Source organism: Enhydra lutris, unplaced genomic scaffold (assembly GCF_002288905.1).
Source record: "Enhydra lutris kenyoni isolate GAN:26980312 unplaced genomic scaffold, ASM228890v2 scaffoldscaffold34, whole genome shotgun sequence".
Classification (NCBI taxonomy): domain Eukaryota; kingdom Metazoa; phylum Chordata; class Mammalia; order Carnivora; family Mustelidae; genus Enhydra; species Enhydra lutris.
Window position 1 is genome coordinate 1198735 of NW_019154118.1, and position 20330 is coordinate 1219064.

Below are 20330 nucleotides of genomic sequence, written 5' to 3' on the forward strand. Positions count from 1 at the left end.
GAGCACTGGCCACACAGACTCCTTTTTCCAGGATTCCTCCTACCTGTGCCAGTGTTTCCTGCCCCTGAAAAACAAGAGAACAGATTCTTTGCTGTGCTCTCAGGATATGAGAGAGAGTATTTAACTAGTTTCCCCCAAAAGTCTGTAAGAACAGGATCATACAGGCAGCCTGTGCTACAGGAATGAATCTTTAGCCAGAAGTTTTTTTCAGCCCACATGTGTATTTACTGTGAATCCACAGTGTGACCCAATGATAAAGACCATTTATTTCAAAAGTACCTGAGAGTTTTTAAAAACAAGACTTCAAATAGTCTTAGAATAAGAGACAACTCCATTTTGACTGGCAGCTCCCAAATTTTCTGAATTCTTACTGCCTTTTACGGTCTAGTTTTAATTATTAATAGTTCTGTTGGAAGATTGTTAGAGCATTGAGAAATTTTGATCATTTAATTTTGGACTGAGAAGGGCCTTTTTTTTTTTTTTTTTTTTTGGTCTGTAAGGAGGAAATTAGTCAACTGAAAACTAGCATTCTAATGAAGAAGTCTTAGAAACACAGGCTAAGTAGACAGAAAGACAGAAGGCTGCAGGGCTTCTTTTTCAAAACAGGTCCAAGGATAGGAGATCAGAGCTAAGGCCAGACAGAAAGGTGGTGAGCTCTCTCCCACATCACATGTGAAAGAAAAAGGGGGTGGATGGGAGTAAACTAAGTGAGGCACAGAGGACCAGCTTAACTTGGGTCTGACAGTTGTGGGTGTCCAGACAATGGCAAAAGCAGTACTGGAGAAAGGTCTTCCCCTAACAAACACACCTGCAGGCTACCCCGGGAGCGTTTCACTTGGAAATCCTGGAGGCAGGAAGCAAAGCTGAGAACATGTTTAAGGGACAACTAGGGTATCCCAGGGCAAGGTGCCCACAACAATGATGCTGTGGCAGGGATGCTCCCCGTCGCCCTCGGCCACCCCCACCGTCCTCGCGATGCGCTGTCACTTTTGGCAGGGAAGCCGTCAACATAGGGGTAGTCGCCGGCCGGCGGGCCTCACACTGCAGTGGCCAAGGGGTTCCGACAGGCCTCACCGGAGCTGGGCCCGGAACCAGCCCGCTCCCCCGCCCCCAAGTCGGTCTCTGGCCCGGCGGAGGCGGCCGGGGAGGGAGGCCCCGGGTGCCTACTTACCGATCTGCCCGATGAACTCGATCTTGATGCCCTGGTGCTCCAGCCGCTTGTTGGGGTTCTTGAGTGCAAGGCTCACCTTCCCGGACACCGTCTCTCCGTCGTAGAAGAGGAAATATTTCTCCTTCTTCCCGTCCTCCGTCTTGTGCTCGGCCCGCTTCCTACTCTCGGCATCGTTCAGCAAGATTTCCACCTCCACGCTCTGCCCGAAGCCGAAGAAGCTCATTTCACCGCCGGGCCGGACCGGGCCGGGCCAGTCTCGGTTAGAACCTCTCCTCTCTGCGGGGTAGGAGCCCTAAGCGAAGGCCGGAGGGCTGGACGCCGGACCCAGCTCTCTGCCAGACGGGGCCCCGGCGACAGCACGACTCCCGGCTCCACGGGGAGGGGGCAGGGCCCGCTGCAGCGCCGTGGGTACCAGTGCACCGCGACTCGCCAGTCCCGGGCGAGTCCGAGCCGTCGGCGGCAGTGAGGGACTAGGGCCGGCAATGCAATTAGAGGGGGGCAGTACACAGCCCGGGCGTGCGTGGCCGCTGCCGCCCACCGGGTGGGGTGCGGCGCTGAGTAGCACAGCGAGCCAGCCCCGGCCTCTGGCGGTGCAACGCACGGAGGTGCTTCCGCGGCTTCAAGCGGGGGTGAGGAGGGGCGGGGGGGGGGCCCGCAGTCTCCAGCCCGGACGCTTCGGAGACGCCACGCGCATGCGTTCGCCTCTGCCGCTGTAGCTTTCGCCACTCGGCCCCCCCACCGAGGTGTGCTCATTGCGCATGTGCTCTGGTAGACTGCGCGGCCTATCTTTCCCTTAGTTGACATGGCCGTTACAGCCTTTTGCCAGGATCCCGGGCCAGACGTCCCATAAAATTAAAAGAACTGCAAATATCCTTTCTGGGTGCTTTGTTTTGTTTTCCTTTATTGTTTTAGCTCGGTAAACATTAGGCTACCATCCACATTCGAATATATACAACGTTCGAGTGCTGTCTGACGGGGTAAGGGTAGCCCTTTGACACGCACGGAAAATGCCGCTTGACAGAGGAGTGCGGGGAAGCAAGAGTAACATTTAATACAGGAAGGATCCTGTCTCAAGTTCTCTTTACAGTGTCCCCCCAAAATAAGGCGAGAAAGACTATTAAGTTTTAGTTTAATAGTTGAACCCCACTTTAAACGGAAACCTAAAAAAATCACCCCGTGAAACGTTGGCTCCATCGCAATCCTTGGCCCCATCGCAATCCTTGGCCCGCCCCATTCTTTGCGCATGCGGCAGAAGTCTCTGCTGATTGGTTAATAGAGGGAAAACTGCTGGGCGCGACGATTAGTCGGTGGGTAATTCCCCACATTGTGATTGGTCCACAGGAACGTCTCGGAGCGCGCGCGGGAGCGAGCTTTGAAAGTTGACCACCGGGGAGGCTAACCGGTTCCTGAGCGATAATGGTGGCGCTGCCGGGCCTTGGGAGCGGCCTGCAGCCTTGGTGTCCGCTGGATCTCAGCCCTGGTGAGAAAACGAGGCCGTGAGTCTCGGGGAGGCCAGGCTGTGGTGCTTTGCGAATGCGGTGCTCCTCTGCCCGGGCCAGGAGTGGGGGTGGGGCGCTCGGCTCTCAGCAGAGTCTGGGGTCTCCAGGTCTGTGCATTCCAGGACAGTGGCGAACCGGGTATGGAAGAGGGGTCAACCTAGTGAAGGATCAGGAAAAAGAGAGCTTATATGGTCCGATCTCTTTTAGTTCTTTTGCATGTTTTCTCGGCCTTCCCTTGTTTATTCTGTAAATCCTCACTGGCTGTCTCATCGAGTTCTTTGGTTTAAAATAGTAAATCTGGTTCTTCGTTCAGACTTATTTCCTGAACTTCGTGTTCGTTGGTTTAAATGGATGTCTCACAGGCACCTCAGACGCTACATGCGTGAAACTGGGGTTCCCAAAGCCAGTTGTTGGTACCAGCCAATCCACAAACCTGGGAGTCATGGCATTCCTTCTTCATCCTTACTGCTCACAGCCACCGGTTGTCCTCCCCTCAGAGATGTCTCTCAGGTCCTCCTTGCTCCTCTTCCTGATGCTGCTGTCGAGCAGCAAGCCCTCATGATAGCCAGCCTGTATCCTAGCCGTTTTCTCATGCCAACTCTTTCAGCCTGTTCCCTACACCTCTACCAGGATCACTTTTGAAAACACAAACGTGACCCTATCAAGTCTTTAAGCCTTTAATGTTTCTCCTTTATTTCTTAAATAAATGACCAAGTCTTTGGCATGCCCTTGTAGGAGGGTTCACCACTCACTGCAGTCTTCTTTTCCAAGAGCATAACCTTTGGAGTCAGAACTGTGGGATTGGCTCTTCAGTTTAGCATCCCTGTATCACGGAGCGAGTTGCTTAACCTTGCTAAGCCATCGTTTTCTTACATGTCAGATGGGGATTATAATAATATCTACCTCACAGGAGTTTTGTGAAGATTAATTTAGTACCTGGCACATAGTAGTTGCCGAATAAATACTATTTACTTATAGCATAAATAAATACTAATAATCTCTCACCCTTCACACTAAGGCTCAGTGTTATAACTATTTTGTTTATTTTTAAACAGGCTATACTTACTTTCTCTTTGTTCTCTCTGTCTGGAATACTTTTTTGCATTTCTTTCCCTGATAAAGTCCTACATTTAGGTCCAGTTGAAGCAGAATCATCCTTCCCACTTCTTTTATCCTTCCCACCTCCTCCATAATATTTTCTTCTATGCTCTCTAGTGTTTTACATACCTATTACTGTTTTAACACTAGTCTATTGAAAAAATAATAAACGTAAAAAAAAGATAGTACCTATCATTTATTGAATTCTTAATTTCCTGACCAGATCTTTTCTCTTTTCATTGGGGCTTGAGTAGTTGTGATCCAGAAATAAGATCTGAAATATTGGTATGTGTTTAAAAATATGCATATTAGATAAATGGGAGAATATGAGAGAAAAAGAGGCAGAAAAGATGCAAGAATATTTTTAGGAAGAGGATTGTATTTGTTAGGAGAATGATTAGGAAAGAGTGAGTGAATAATTAAGCATGTTAAACAGTTGCCTCAGATGCCCCTTTGTGCTGCATACTTTCTTTGGGTTTATTAACTTGATTGTAAGATTTTCACAAAGGGACATCTGAGGCAATCTTTTATTAACCTCTCTTTTTTCTCCAGATTGAATTATGGGAAAGCCATATTGTTCAGTGTTTTGAAGTGCCGTTCATATCTGAAAAGTGTTTTCTTTCTTGGTATTTGTAGGCGATGATCAGTCTAATAACCAGCTGCCAGTTCTGATTTTAAAAAAGATTTTTAACATTTCCTGCTCTCTTTTAATTATGCTACACCTGTATTGTATGTTTAAATGTGAGTTGTGACTAGTAAGTTCTCCTTTTTTTTTTTTTTTTAAGATTGTATTTATTTGACAGAGAGAGAGAGACAGCAAGAGAGGGAACACAAACAGAGGGAGTGGGAGACAGAAAAGCAGTCTTCCCACTGAGCAGGGTGCCGATGTGGGGCTTAAACCCAGGACCTGGGATCATGACCTGAGCTGAAGGCAGACCCTTAACGACTGAGCCACCCAGGCGCCCCAAGTTTTCTCTTTTTAAATATACTTAAAATCTAAAGGTTATTGATGTTTTACTTATTATAAAAACATTTTATTTAATTGCATTTTCCTACTAGAATGGGTGGACACAGTATGGGAACTGGATTTCACAGAGACTGAGCCTTTGGATCCCAGCATAGAAGCAGAAATCCTAGAGACTGGATTGAATGCATTCACAAAACTATATGAAAGTGTTTTCCCCTTTGCTACTGAAGAACATGGATCTACAGAGGTAAAATAAATAAATAAATAAAATTAAAAATTAAGCCAGCTGTCTTTAGGTGTCAGAAGTGGAAGATGAAAGTCATTATAATCTGAAGATTAGCCTTTTTAGTATACAGTTTATATGGAGTATGATAAGAATAGCATAGAGAATGTGGTTCATTTGTTATAAAATTGTAATTCCTAATAGATAAGTCAAGTGGGAAGATTACGGGTTCAGTTTAGGCTTTTGAACATGAAATTCTGTTAGGAAATTCTTAGGGAGATGTAATAGGTCACTGGCAATGTGAATTGGAAGACTAGGAAAGAAGTAAAAATTCAACCACATAGATAGGAAGAGCCATCTGAATCAAGGGGATAGGTGAAGTGCAGCGATGCATGAGGTCGTGGGGAAGAGAAGAGACAGGACAGGACTGAGAGAGCTGGTTCAAAGTGATGTGCAGGCTAGCAGTTAGAATGTGGTGAGTGTTGATATGAAGACTAGGGAGTAGCCAGGCATCAAGTGCTGTAGAGGTCATGGGCAGGTAGAGTTCCGACACAAGGAAGTTGGGGCAGAGATGATTGGATCATCATTGGTGACCTGAAGGGTCACAGTTACAGGTGAGTGGAGTACAGCTGAAGTGGCGTTAGGAATGAGGAGGTGACTGCTATAAAAGTAGGAGGTGATTTCTTCTGGAAGTTTCAGGTGAAAAAAATGCAGACTGCTCATAGGATTCTAAATGTGCTCTTCTGTAAAGTGGCACGTGCTAAGCAGTGTGGCTAAGCCAAGGCATTACCGCCCATTTTCCCTGTCTTCAGAAAATCAGGAAGTACAAGGTCTGATTTCTTGAACTTTTGTGGGCCCAAGGTTTTTTAAAGGTACTCCAGGATAAACCATATTTAGTTGCTGCTGTGTTTGGTTTATAGAAATAACCCATTTCCTCTTCATGTGTTTAATTGGCAAAACATGGAGGAATGATACAATTAATAAAATTGTGATTTATAGTTGCAGGTGTATTTCCTTTCTAACCTAGGTCACTTCTGAAATCTGCTGAGGGAGAAACTTTCAGGTATTTCTTTTCCTGTTCCCACTGCCCATAGAGCCTTTAAATTTTAAGTAAATGGCTCTGATTTCTTCAGTTAGTAATTAGAGTGATAAATGGTTTTGAATACTTTTAATATAGAGGGGTAACTTATTTGAGTAAACACTAATATAAGGTGCCCCAAAAGTCTTAGTATAATTTTTAACTATGATAATTTCAGAAATATATATGCTTCAAACCTATCCCCAAATTATTTTTGAAAATTTGATTATTTATGTTTCTTATATACTAATTTATCTTTGTAATTTTGAATACTACATTTTAATTTTTTGTTTCAGTCCCTTTGAAGATTTATAATTAGGAGCCAGGTTGGTCTGTTCTTTTTTTTTTTAATGAGATACTAAATACTTGCTAAAATCAAATAACAAGAGATTTTCCCATTTCTGTAATTCTTGGCTTTTATGTCTCTCCCTCTCCCCAGAGCATTTGGACCTTCTTCATTGAGAACAGTATTTCTCACAGGGCACTGGTGGCATTGTTCTATCACTTTGTTCAAACAGTTCATAAGAAAAGTGTCAGCGTGCAGTATCGACAATATGGTCTTCATGCTGCTGGGCTTTATTTTCTGCTGCTGGAAGTACCAGGTATGTATATTTGATATGATAGAATAAATATACTTCTATTTTAAATTTTTACATTGTTTCAAGCCCTTTCATTTTGTTTTCTCACTTCTAAAATGGAGCAATAGTAATCCATCTCACAGTTGTTCTGAGGGTTAAATGAGAGTATGTCTATAAAATATATGGCATGTTACAGGTGTTCAAGAAATATCTTTCCCTTGTTTCTTTTTTTTTAAAATATGTTGTGTCTATAACCTAATGCAATTAATCTGAGAGAGTTAAAGGCTTGAGGAAGGGAATTATTTCTAAGCTACAAGAGCTCCATTCCCACCCACCCCCACCTAGTATAAAAAACTGATACTGCCTGCTCATCTCCTGACTCCCTGTCCAGACTGAGAAAGACTGGGGAGTCATTGTGTTATATATAATCTCTCTCCTATGCAGATATGAAAAAATACTTTAAAACCATTCTAATAAAGAAAGCATGAGAATAGCTAGTAATGCTTGATAAAGGAAAGCACAGAAAGTAGTCTATAAGCATTGTTTTACTTCCTTTATTGTTAGAACACTTAGGTGGCTGTTCCTCCTGTGAGCAGTAAGAGTCACTTCTACCCATCCCAAACCCAAGGCAAGAGAGGATGGTACATAGAGGGGGATATAGCTGGAGAACCTAAAGTTACTGCTTGTCATTTTTTATATTTATTGTCATTTGTATATTTATATTTATTGTCATTTATAATAACTGTTAAGGATGATGATTATCCCATATGATTTGGGGAATGGTAAAAAGACATATAAAGCCTTGAACATTAATTTGTATTATTGTTAAAGCTCCAGGGGCGCCTGGGTGGCTCAGTGGGTTAAGCCTCTGCCTTCGGTTCAGCTCATGATCTCAGGGCCCTGGGATCGAGCCCCGCATCGGGCTCTTTGCTGAGCGGGGAATCTGCTTCCCCCTTTCTCTCTTTGCCTGCCTTTCTGCCTACTTGTGATCTCTCTCTCTGTCAAATAAATAAAATCTTAAAAAAGAAAAAAAAAAAACCTCCCAATAATGACTTCCGAAGTGAGTTTCTAAAGACTTTCTTCTTGCTAAACAGTATCTCAGTTGTAACTGAGCTGTCTTACAGAAAAGTGGTGGTTTTAGGAACCCAATTTTGTTCTTTTCTTCACTTGTTAGATCCAGTTCCTTCTGATTAAGGCGGAAATGTATGCCAAAGTGAAGAGTGTTGTTCATTATAGGCTACTTGCTGCTTTCCGGCAAGTGGTGTTCTTGCCAATTATCTTCTGTTTTTAAATGTTTCTGCATTATGGTTGCAATGCTGTTGAGACTCAATTTTTAATCACAGTGTGCTCTTTTTCAAGATTGTTTTGGTTATTCTGGGTCCCTTGCATTTCCATGTGAATAATAGGAGGTGCATGTCAATTTCTCCCAAAAAAGGCTTCTGGGATTTTGACAGTGCACTGAATCCGTAGATCAGTTTAGGGAGTGTTGCCATCTTAACAACATTAAGTCTTCCAATCCATGAACACAGGCTATCTTTCCATTTATTTTGGGTTTCCCTCATCTGTTTCAATATTTTATACTTTCCAATGTACAACTCTTGCGCTTACTCAGTAAAATTTATTCCTAAGTATTTTATTCTTTTCCATGCTATTGTAGATGAAATTGTTTTCTCAGTTTCATTTTCAGATTGTTTACTTGTAGTGTGTAGATGTACAATTTACATTTATTTACTTAATATTTAAGTGTAGTTGATGTACAATGTCACATTAATTTCAGTCATACAGTATAGTGATGGAACAAGTCTATATATGAAAAGCCTATACCTTATGCTATGTTCACTCTAAGTGGGGCTATCATGTCACCATTCTATGCTATTACAGTACCATTGGGTATATTTCCTGTGCTGTGCCTTTCATTCCCATGACTTACTCATTTTGTAAGTGGAAGCCTTCTCTTTCCCCTCACCCATTTTGCCCATCTCCAATCCCTCAAGCAACTACCAGTTTGTTCTTTGTATTTATTGGTTTGTTTCAGCTTTTTAAATTTTTTTTAGTTTTTACATATATGTGAAATCATAAATTTGTCTTTCTCTGTCTGATTTATTTCACTTAGCACGCTACCCTCTAGGTCAGTCTGTATTGTTGCAAATGGCAAGATCTCATTCTGTTTTGTACCTGAGTAATCCATTTTATATATATGTACCCCATATTTATCCATTTATCTATCAATGTACACTTGGGCTGTGTCCATCTATTGACTATTGTAAATAATGCTGCAGTAAACATAGGGGTGCATGTAAATTTTTTAATTAGTGCTTTCTTTGGTTAAATACTCAGTAGTGGAATTATTGGATCTTACAGTATTTTAGTTTTTAATTTTTTGAGTAACCTCCATGCTATTTTCTTTCCGCAGTGGCTGTACCAACATTCCCACCAACAGTGCATGAGAGTTCCTTTTTCTTCATATCCTTGGATTTGTCATTTCTTGTCTTTTTCTTTTAAGATTTTATTTATTTGTGAGAGAGAGGGAGAGAGAGAGAGAGAGCATGAGCAGGGGAAGGGTCAGAGACAAAGGGAGAAGGAGACTACCCACTGAGCAGGGAGCCTGACTTGGGCTCCATCATGGACACTGGGACCATGACTTGAGCCAAAGGAAGATGCTTAACTGAGCCACCCAGGTGCCCGTCTTGTCTTTTTAATTTTAGCCATTGTGATAGGTATGAAGTAATATCTCATTGTGGTTTTGATTTGTGTTTCCCTGATGATTAGTAATGTTGAGCATCTTTTCAAGTACCTGTTGACAATTTGTATGTCTTTTTTGGGTCCTCTGCCCTTTTTTAAATCAAAGGACTACTTGATTTTTTATTACCAATCTTATACTATGAAACCTCACTGAACTCAATTACTATTTCTAGTAGGATTTTATCTTTATCTAATAGGATTATATCTTCTGTGTATAGACATAATTTTACTTCTTTCTTTCCAGTTTAGTTGCCCTTTATTTCTTTTCTTTTCTTTTTTTATTTGTCTAGTTGTCCTGATGAAGACCTCCAGTATAGTGCTGAGCAGGAGGTGCACATCTTGTCTTGTTTCTGATCTCAGGAGGAAAACTTTGTCTTTTGTTCTTAAGGATGATATTTGCTGTGGGTGTTTTGAGGATCACCTTTAAGACATTGTTACTCCTACTTTGTTGAGTGTTTTATTTTGAAAGGGTATTGAATCTTATTATTTGCTTTTCTGTATCTATGAGATGTTCATCTGATTTTTGATCCTTATTCCAATAATAGAGTATGGTATTATGATGATTGATTTTCGTGTTAAACCAGTTTTGCATTTCCTTGATCATAGTGTATACTCCTTTTAATGTATTGCCAGATTCTGCTAGCTAATACTTTATTTATTTATTTATTTATTAGAAATATGGAACACTTTGTGAATTTCCATGTTATCCTTGCCCAGGGCCATGCTAATCTTCTCTGTATTATTCTAATTTAGTATATGTGCTGCTGAAGAGGGCATAACTAATATTTTACTGAAGATTTTTGCATCTGTATTCATAAGAGATACTCTTTTTTTTTTTTATTAACATATAATGTATTATTTGCCCCAGGGGTACAGGTCTGTGAATCATCAGACTACACATTTCACAGCACTCATCATAGCACATACCCTCCCCAATGTCCATAACCCAGTCACCCTATCCCTACCCCACCACCCCCCAGCAGCCCTCAGTTTGTATTGTGAGATTAAGAGTCTCTTATGGTTTTTCTCCCTCCCAATCCCATCTTGTTTCATTTTTTTCCTTCCCTACTGCCCACAACCCCCGACTCTGCCTCTCAAATTCCTCATATCAAAGAGATCATATCATAATTATCTTTCTCTGATTGACTTATTTCACTCAGTATAATACCCTCTAGTTCCAACCATGTCGTTGCAAATGGCAGGATTTTGTTTCTTTTGATGGCTGCATAGTATTCCATTGTGTGTGTGTGTGTGTGTGTGTGTGTGTGTGTGTGTGTGTGTGTGTGTTTATGTATCACATCTTTATCCATTCATCTGTTGATGGACATCTAGGTTCTTTACATAGTTTGGCTACTGTAGACATTGCTGCTATAAACATTTGGGTGCATGTGCCACTTTGGATCACTACATTTGTATCTTTAGGGCAAATATCCGGTAGTGCAACTGCTGGGTCATAGGGTAGTTCTACTTTCAATTCTTTGAGGAACCTCCTTACTGTTTTCCAGAGTGGTTGCACCAGCTTGCATTCCCGCCAGTAGTGTAGGAGGGTTCCTCTTTTTCTGCATCCTTGCCAACATCTGTAGTTACCTGACTTGTTAATTTTAGCCATTTTGACTGGTGTGAGGTGGTATCTCATTGGTTTTGGTTTGTATTTCCCTGATGCCGAGCAATGTTGATCACTTTTTCATGTGTCTGTTGGCCATCTGGATGTCTTCTTTGCAGAAATATCTGTTCATGTCTTCTGCCCATTTATTGATTGGATTATTTGATCTATAAAGATTGTTGGATACTAGCCCTTTATCTGATATGTCATTTGCAAATATCTTCTCCCATTCTGTCAGTTGTCTTTTGGTTTTGTTGAGTGTTTCCTTTGCTGTGCAAAAACTTTTGATCTAGAAGTAGTCCCAATAGTTAATTTTTGCCCTTGCTTCCCTTGACTTTGGCAGCGTTTCTAGGAAGTAGTTGCTGTAGTTGACATCGAAGAAGTTGCTGCCTGTGTTCTTCAGGATTTTGATGGATTCCTTTCTCACATTGAGGTCTTTCATCTATTTTGAGTCTATTTTTGTGTGTGGTGTAAGGAAATGGTCGAGTTCCATTTTTCTGCATGTGGCTGTCAAATTTTCCCAATACCATGTTGAAGAGACTGTCTTTTTTCCATTGGAGAAAATTTTGGAAAAAATTAGAAAGACTTTTCCTGCTTTGTCGAAGATTAGTTGAAGGATTCTGGGCTCTCTGTTCTGTTCCACTGATCTATGTGTCTGTTTTTGTGCCAGTACCATACTGTCTTGATGATTAGAGCTTTGTAATAGAGCTTAAAGTCTGGAATTGTGAGGCTACCAGTTTTGTTTTTCTTTTTCAACATTCCTCTGGCTATTCGGAGTCTTTTCTGGTTCCATATAGATTTTAAGATTATTTGTTCCTTTTCTTTGAAAAATATTGATGGTATTTTGGTAGGTATTGCATTACATGTGTAGATTGCTTTAGGTAGCATAGACATTTTCACAATATTTGTTCTTCCAATCCATTAGCATGTAACATTTTTCCATTTCTTTGTGTCTTCCTCCGTTTCTTTCATGAGTACTTTATAGTTTTCTGAGTACAGATACTTTGCCTCTTTGGTTAGGTTTATTCCTAGGTATCTTACGGTTTTGGGTGCAATTGTTAGTGGGATCAACTCCTTAATTTCTCTTTCTTCTCTCTTATTGTTGGTGTAAAGAAAAGCAACTGATTTCTGTGCATTGATTTTATATCCTGACACTTTACTGACTTCATGTATAGGTTCTAGCATATTTGGAGTGGAGTCTTTTGGGTTTCCCACATAAAGTATCATATCACCTGCAGAGAGTGAGAGTTTGACTTCTTCTTTGCTGATTCAGATGCCTTTATTTTTTTTGTTGTCTGACTGCTGAACCTAGGACTTCTAGTATTATGTTGAATAGCAGTGCTGATAGTGGACATCCCTGCCATGTTCCTGACCTTAGGGGGAAAGCTCTCAGTTTTTCCCCACTGAGCATAATATTCGCTGTGGGTTTTTCATAGATGGCCTTGATGATATTGAGGTATGTACCCTCTATCCCTATACTGTGAAGAGTTTTGATCAAGAAAAGATGCTGTACTTTGTCAAATGCTTTTCAGTATATATTATCATATGGTTCTTGTTCTTTCTTTTATTAATGTATCGCATTCATTGATTTGCAGATGTTGAACCAACTTTGCAGCCCAGGAATAAGTCCCACTTGGTTGTGCTGAATAATACTTTTAATGTACTGTTGGATCCTATTGGCTAGTATTTTGGTGATAATTTTTGCATCTGTGTTCATCAGGGATATTGGTCTGTAATTCTCCTTTTTGCTGGGGTGTCTGGTTTTGGGATCAAGATAATGCTGGCTTCATAAAATGAGTTTGGAAGTTTTCCTTCCATTTCTATTTTTTGGAATAGTTTCATGAGAATAGGTATTAATTGTTCCTTAAATGTTTGGTAGAATTCTCCCGGGAAGCCATCTGGCCCTGGGCTCTTGCTTTTTGGGAGATTTTTGATGACTCCTTCAATTTCCTTACTGGTTATGGGTCTGTTCATGTTTTCTATTTCTTCCTGGTTCAGTTTTGGTAGTTTATATGTCTCTAGGAATGCATCCATTTCTTCCAGATTGTCAAATTTGCTGGCGTGTAGTTGCTCGTAATATGTTCTTATAATTGTTTGTATTTCTTTGGTGTTGGTTATGACCTCTCATTTTTCATTCATGATTATATTAATTTGGGCCCGTTCTCTTTTCTTTTTGATAAGTCTGGCCAGGGGTTTATCAGTCTTATTAATTCTTTCAAAGAACCAGCTCCTAGTTTCATTGACTTGTGCTACTGTTCTTTTGGTTTGTATTTCATTGATTTCTGCTCTTATCTCTGTGATTTCTTTTCTCTTGCTGGGTTTAGGCTTTCTTTGCTCTTCTTTCTCTAGCTCCTTTAGGTGTAGGGTTAGGTTGTGTACTTGAGACCTTTCTTGTTTCTTGAGAAAGACTTGTATTGCTATATATTTTCTTCTCAGGACTGCCTTTGCTGTGTCCCAAAGATTTTGAACAGTTGTGTTTTCATTTTCATTTGTTTCCATCAATTTTTAAAATTCTTCTTTAATTTCCTAGTTTACCCATTCATTCTTTAGTAGGATGCCCTTTAGTCTCCATGTATTTGAATTATTTCCAACTTTCCTCTTGTGATTGAGTTCTAGTTTCATTCAGAGCATTGTAGTCTGAAAATATGCAGGGAATGATCCCAGTCTTTTGGTACGGGTTGAGACCTGATTTATGACCCAGGATGTGATCTATTCTGGAGAATGTTCCATGTGCACTAGAAAAGAATGTGTATTCTGTTGCTTTGGAATGGAATGTTCTAAGTATATCTGTGATGTCCATCTGGTCCATGTATCATTGAAAGCCTTTATTTCCTTGTTGATCTTTTGCTTAGATGATCTGTCCATTTCAGTGGGGGGAGTATTAAAGTCCCCTACTATTATTGTATTATTGTTGATGTGTTTTTTTGATGTTGTTTTTAAATGGTTTATATAGTTGGCTGCTCCCATGTCAGGGGCATAGATACGTAAAATTGTTAGATCTTCTTGTTGGACAGACCCTTTGAGTATGATATAGTGTCTTTCCTTGCCGCTAATTATAGTCTTTGGCTTAAAATCCAATTTATCTGATAAAAGGATTGCCAGCCCACCTTTCTTTTGCTGTGCATTAGCATGGTAAATTGTTTTCCACCTCCTCACTTTAAATTTGGAGGTGTCTTTGGGTCTAAAATGAGTTTCTCAGGGGTGCTTGGGTGGCTCAATGGGTTAAAGCCTCTGCCTTTCACTCAGGTCATGATCCCAGGGTCCTGGGATTGAGCCCTGCATGGGGCTTTCTGCTCAGCAGGGAGCCTGCTTCCCCCTCTCTCTCTGCCTGCCTCTCTGCCTACTTGTGATCTCTGGCTGTCAAATAAATAAATAAAATCTTTTAAAAAAAAATGAGTTTCTCAGAGACAGCATATCATTGGGTGTTTTTTGTTTTTTGTTTTCCCATTCTGATACCTTATGTTTTTGATTGGGGGATTTAGCCTATTTACATTCAGGGTAGCTATTGAAAGATATGAATTTAGTACCATTGTATTGCCTGTAAGGTGACTGTTTCTGTATATTGTCTCTGTTCCTTTCTGGTCTGTTACTTTAGACTCTCTCTTTGCTTAGAGGACCCCTTTCAATATTTCCTGTAGAACTGGTTTGGTGTTTGCAAATTATTTTAGTTATTGTTTCTCTTGGAAGCTTTTTATCCCTCCTTCTGTTTTAAATGACAGCCTAACTGGATATAGTATTCTTGGCTGCATATTTTTCTCATTTAGTGCTCTGAATATATCCTGCCAGTCCTTTCTGGCCTGCCGGGTCTCTGTGGATAAGTCTGCTGCCAATCTAATATTTCTACAATTGTATGTTACAGACCTCTTGTCCCGAGCTGCTTTCAGGATTTTTCTCTTTGTCATTAATGCTTGTAAGTTTTACTATTAGATGATGGGGTGTGGACCTATTCTTATTGGTTTGGAGAGGGGTTCTCTGCACCTCTTAGGTTTTGATGTTTGTTCCCTTTGCCGTATTTGGGAAATTCTCTATAATAATTTACTCCAATATACCGTCTGCCCCCCTCTCTTTCTCCTTCTGGAATCCCAATTATTCTAATATTGTTTCATCTTATGGTATCACTTATCTCTCGAATTCTCCCCTCATGGTCCAGTAGTTGTTTGTCTCTCTATTGCTCAGCTTCTTTATTCGTTTTTTTGGTCTTCTATATCACTAATTCTCTCTTCTGCCTCATTTATCCTAACAGTAAGAGCCTCCATTTTTTAGGTTGTATACTTGAGACCTTTCTTGAGTTTCACATCATTAATAGCTTTTTTGATTTCAACTTGGTCAGATTTTAGTTCTTTTATTTCTCCAGAAAGGGATTTTTTTTTTCTCTAGAAAGGGATTCTCTAATATCTTCCATGCTTTTTTCGAGCCCAGCTAGCACCTTGATAATCATCATTCTGAATTCTAGTTCTGACATATTACTAATGTCCATACTGATTAGGTCTCTAGCTGTTGGTACCGCCTCTTGTTCTTTTTCTTCTGGTGAGTTTTTCTGCCTTGTCATTTTATCCCGATAAGAATAAATGAATGAGAGAACAAAATACTAAAAGCATGGTAAAGACCCAGAAAAATATACGCCAACCAAATCAGAAGAGACCCAAAACCGGGGGGAGAAGAAAGGGAGAAAAAATAAATAATAAGAAAATATGTATATATTAGAGTGGTGAATAGAACAGAGCCACCCACTTGATTTTGGGTGTATTCTCATCTCTTAGAAGAAACTACCTCCCAAAATTTTAAACAAGGAAAAACTTATATATATACAAAAATAAAGGTGAACATGATGAAGGGATGGAATATGACTGTAAAGATGAAAATTTAAAAAGATTCTAAAAAGAATTGATAAGATAAGAAGTTGGTTGGAAAAAAAAAAAGTGGAGAGAATGTGTTCAGGCTGGAGAATAGAACAAAGCCATGTGCTAGATTCTAGAGTATATTTCCATCTATTAGAAGAAATTGTATCCCAAAATTTTAAAAAAGATAAAAAACCTATATGTGTACAAAAAATAAGGTTAAATACAATGAAAGGATAATATATGACTATAATAATGAAAATTTAAAAGCTTTTTAAAAAAGTATTGATAAAATAGTTAAAAATGTTAAAACAGGAAAGAGGAAAAGTTTAAAAAATAGAATAAGAAAAAAATAACATTTAAAAAATTGAACTTTGCAAGACTAAAGGGTCATGGGGAAAAAGCCATGAGTTCTATATGTTGCTTTCCCCTAGCTCTGGAGTTCCAGAGTTCTCATTGATTGGTGAACATGGTCTGGGCTGGATGTTCTTGCTGATCTTCTGGGGGAGGGACCTGTTGCAGTGATTCTCAAATGTCTTTGCCCAAGGCAGAATTGCACCACCCTTGCCAGGGGCCAGGCTAAGTAATCTGCTTGGGTTCACTGTTGGTAGCTTTTATTTCCTGAATGATTGCCATACAGCTCTGGAGGACAGGAATGAGGATGGCGTCCTCCAAATCTCCAGCCTGTAGGAGCTGAGAGCTCAGGGCCCCACTCCTCAGTATGCCCTCAGAGAAAAGCATTCAATCCCTCCTGTCTCCCTGGTCTCTGGCCGCACTCCTGTGCTTACCCAGCCTGTGGCCACGTGTTTCTATCTCTGGCACACGGCCCCCTTTGGAGTTTCCAAACACACCAGGTTCCTACATCATGCTCCTGCACCACTCCTCCCAGAGGAGAAAGCGGCGGGGGGGGGGGCGGATCCTCTCCAGGTCTGCCACTTGTGGGGTCACTGCTTGAAGAGCAGTGTCCCAACTGTGCCTTGGATCATGGTTTTAGGTAACCCCGAGGTGAGAGCGCACTCCTTAGCTCCGTCCCTGTAGCTGGCTTTCTTGCTGCAATATCTAGGAGCTCTGCCACACTCAGACATCCCCAGTCTTTCTGTGACCCCTTGGGTCCTGAGACCACACTATTCCCATGAGGGCTCCACCCCCCACTTAGCGTCTGGAGCGACATCCCTCAGTGGAGCAGACTTCTAAAAGTTCCAATTTTGTGCTCTGCTGCTCTACCACTGCTGGGAGCCAGCCCTTCCCCCTGCAGTCTGTCTTCTTGTTGCTTTGGATTCACTTCTCCACGTGTCCTACCTTCCAGAAAGTGGTCTATTTTCTGTTCCTAGAATTGCTGCTCTTCTCTTCTATCTCCTGTTGAGTGTGTAGGTATTCAGACTGGTTTGATAACTATCTAGCTGAACTCCTAGGACTGATGATATTTTAGTTTCCTACTCCTCCATCATCTTCCCTCCTCCTCCTCAAGAGATACTCTTCTTTTTGATAAGCCTTTGTCTGGTTTGGGTTTCAGGATAATTCCACGCATAGAATGAGTTGGGTAGTGTTTTTGCCTTTTTTATATTTTGGAAGTTTGTGAAGACGGGATTGTTTTTCTGCCTTAAATTTTTGGTAGAATCAATAATGAAGCCATCTGGGCCTGGAGTTTTCTTTGAAAAAAATTTTTTTTGTAAAATCTATAGTGGTATGTTGTTCGCTTTTATGTCTTATTGGTAATTTGTATATTTTTGTTGTTTTCCTTAGTCTAGAGGTTTATTAATTGTATTGGTCATTTCAGAGAACCCACTTCTGATGTTATTGATTATACTGTATTCTTGGGACACCTGGTTGTCTCAGTCAGTTAAGCATCTGACTCGTGGTTTCAGCTCAGGTCATGATCTGAGGGTCGTGAGGTCAAGCCCCATGTCAGTCTGAGCTCAGCATGGAGTCTGCTTGAGAGATTCTCTCTCTCCCTCCTCTCTGCCTGTCTCCTGCTCATGAGTGCACACATGCATGCTCTCTCTCTCTTTCATAAATGAATAAAATAAGATCTTTAAAAAAGATTACTTCATGGTAGCCTACCCTATGCACTAACGAATGAATCCTTATCAAGTTTTTATTGCATATAGTATCATAGTCATATTCAAAAATCGGTTTTGGAAACATTGTTACATTATTGTTTCTTTTCAAATAGTATTTAAGTATATTTTGATAAGCACTTATTCGTAGATTAACTTGATCCTTTTGAGGCTTGTTTTAAAGCTTTGTTGGAGTAGATATAAGGTAGCCTTTACTCTAGAGCTAGTTTAGCCCTACTCTTAAGGTGTGTTTCTTTCCAAAGAGGCTACTAAATGCTCTAGGTGTCTAAGTTTCCAGGACTGGCTGGCCAGATCTCAAATATTTCTCAACCCTGTATAAGTTAGAAAAGATATTCATCTTCTAGCTCCTTGGAAATTGTTCTTTGCTTACTTTCATAAAATTTTACCCTCTGTGTACATAGCTTATATTCAGCCCTATGGAGAGCTCTGAAGCTCTTTTTCCGTGTAGCTTCTGCTTCTCCAATACTCTGCTCCATAAACTCTAGCTACCCTTGCCTTCCTGACTCTAATTTCTGTATTCTCAACTTAGAAACACTGTCGTAATGTATTTGGGTTCACCATTTTCTGCTGTTGTCCAAAAATTACCTCAAAACACAAAACTGGGGCAATTTTAGGATTTACCTCATTTGTTTTTGTTTCCTCAGAGATTGTGTTTCTATGCTACCTATTGCTCCATGTCTGTAAAATAGTTATTTTATACATTTTTGTCCAGTTTTATAGTTTTTGGCCTCACGACAGGTATAAAACCAGGTCCCTGGTCAGGTATGAATATCTTATTTATTTCTGATCAGCACTATTTTTTATCTCCTGATGCTGAAGTTGAATGGTATTTATTTGCTAAATGGTCATTGTTTGTTTAGATTAATGATAAGCTCATTTTTACTTATTAATTTTTCATCTGTTGTTATAGACCTATCTCAAGACAATTAAATCTAACCCACCTACTCTTTATTCTTTATAAATAGGCAGTGTAGCCAATCAGGTGTTCCACCAAGTGATGTTTGACAAATGTATTCAGATTCTAAAGAAGAGCTGGCCTCAGGAATCTAACTTGAATCGGAAAAGAAAGAAAGAGCAGCCTAAGCATTCTGAGACAAATCCAAGAGGGAATAGGAAAAGAGGAAAGCCACCTAGGAAAGAAGATATTGAGGTAAGAAGTAAATGTAATAATAAAACATATCTGTATCAACACAAGATTGTGATTTAAGAATTAACTTTTATTTTAAAGATTTTATTTATTTATTTGACACAGAGAGAGAGAGAGAGAGACTGAGCACAAGTAGGCAGAGAGGCAGGCAGAGAGCCGGGTGGGGGGGGAAGCAGGCTCCCTGCTGAGCAGAGAGCCCGATGCGGGGCTCAATCCTAGGACCCTGAGACCATGACCTGAGCAGAAGGCAGAGGCTTAACCCACTGAGACACCCAGGCACCCCAACAATTAACTTTATATTAAATATGGTTTTGGGGGGCGCCTGGGTGGCTCAGAGGGTTAAGCCTTTGCTTTCAGCTCGGGTCATGGTCTCAGGGTTCTGGGATGGAGCCCCGCATCAGGCTCTCTGCTCAGCAGGGAGCCTGCTTCCCTTTCTCTCTCTGCCTGCCTCTCTGCCTACTTGTGCTCGCTCTCTCTGTCAAATCAAAAAAAAAAAAAAATGATTTTGGGCATCATGATTATAACCAAATGATCCCAAAGTATCATCAGCTATCCATATGACCTTAAGTTGTTTCATGCTTTGTGTACTACTGAGAATACATTTCTACCTTGTCATCTTTCCAACCTCCCCATAATCTCTCACCAGCCTTATTCCCAGGTATGCTTGTCAACATCCCAACGGGTGTATTTGCCACATTATCTTATCATCATTAAAGAGAAAGATTGAAGTATCTGAGGACTCATGTCCGTAAGAGTGTAATGGAATAATATTAATTCCATATTCTTGTGTGATGACTGGGTAGGATGGTGGATGTTCTTTGACATGAAAACTTACAAGAAACAAAAGAATTCCCATTGACACAAAAATACAGAGCTAGAAACTGCTCTGCAGTCATCTAGTCCAATGATTTATTCTTCTGGCTTTGGAGACAGAGCAGTTAAGGGACCTGATCAGGGTCATATCACCTCAGCAATTCAGCAATCACGTGGAGTGTAACTGGACTTGGATTTGAGTACATTGAAAACCATGGGACAAAGTGTTAGGCATTACTATGCAGTAGGTGAAGCAGGCATCACCTAAACATATCTTTATAATCTAGGTGGATGAAATAGAAGAACAGGAAGATGAAGAAAGTATTTGTTTTTCTGCTCGAGACCTTTGTCAAATTCGAAATACCATCTTTCACCTTTTGAAGAATTTTTTAAGGCTGCTGTCTAAATTTTCTCTGAAAGAAAAGCCACAGTGCATACAAAATTGCATAGAAGTAAGTGAGAATTCCAAAAAATCTTGGGGCAACCTCAAAGGGC

General features: G+C 40.5%; 2 protein-coding genes across 2 annotated transcripts in view; one reads left to right on the top strand and one right to left on the bottom strand.

The window, feature by feature from the left end:
* The window catches only part of LOC111153727 (VPS26, retromer complex component B), a 23295-nt gene extending 21510 nt beyond the window's left edge, over positions 1-1785 (bottom strand). The window contains exon 1 of the mRNA XM_022512909.1: positions 1172-1785. Within this exon, the coding sequence (XP_022368617.1) occupies positions 1172-1394 (223 nt within the window). The 5' untranslated portion in view covers positions 1395-1785. The remainder of the gene's footprint in view (positions 1-1171) is intronic.
* An 802-nt stretch (positions 1786-2587) lies between these two features.
* LOC111153732 (non-SMC condensin II complex subunit D3) overlaps positions 2588-20330 on the top strand; it is an 86459-nt gene continuing 68716 nt past the window's right edge. Inside the window, exons 1-5 of the mRNA XM_022512921.1 lie at positions 2588-2651; positions 4828-4982; positions 6476-6638; positions 18841-19025; positions 20123-20287. Of these exons, the coding sequence (XP_022368629.1) occupies positions 2588-2651; positions 4828-4982; positions 6476-6638; positions 18841-19025; positions 20123-20287 (732 nt within the window). The remainder of the gene's footprint in view (positions 2652-4827; positions 4983-6475; positions 6639-18840; positions 19026-20122; positions 20288-20330) is intronic.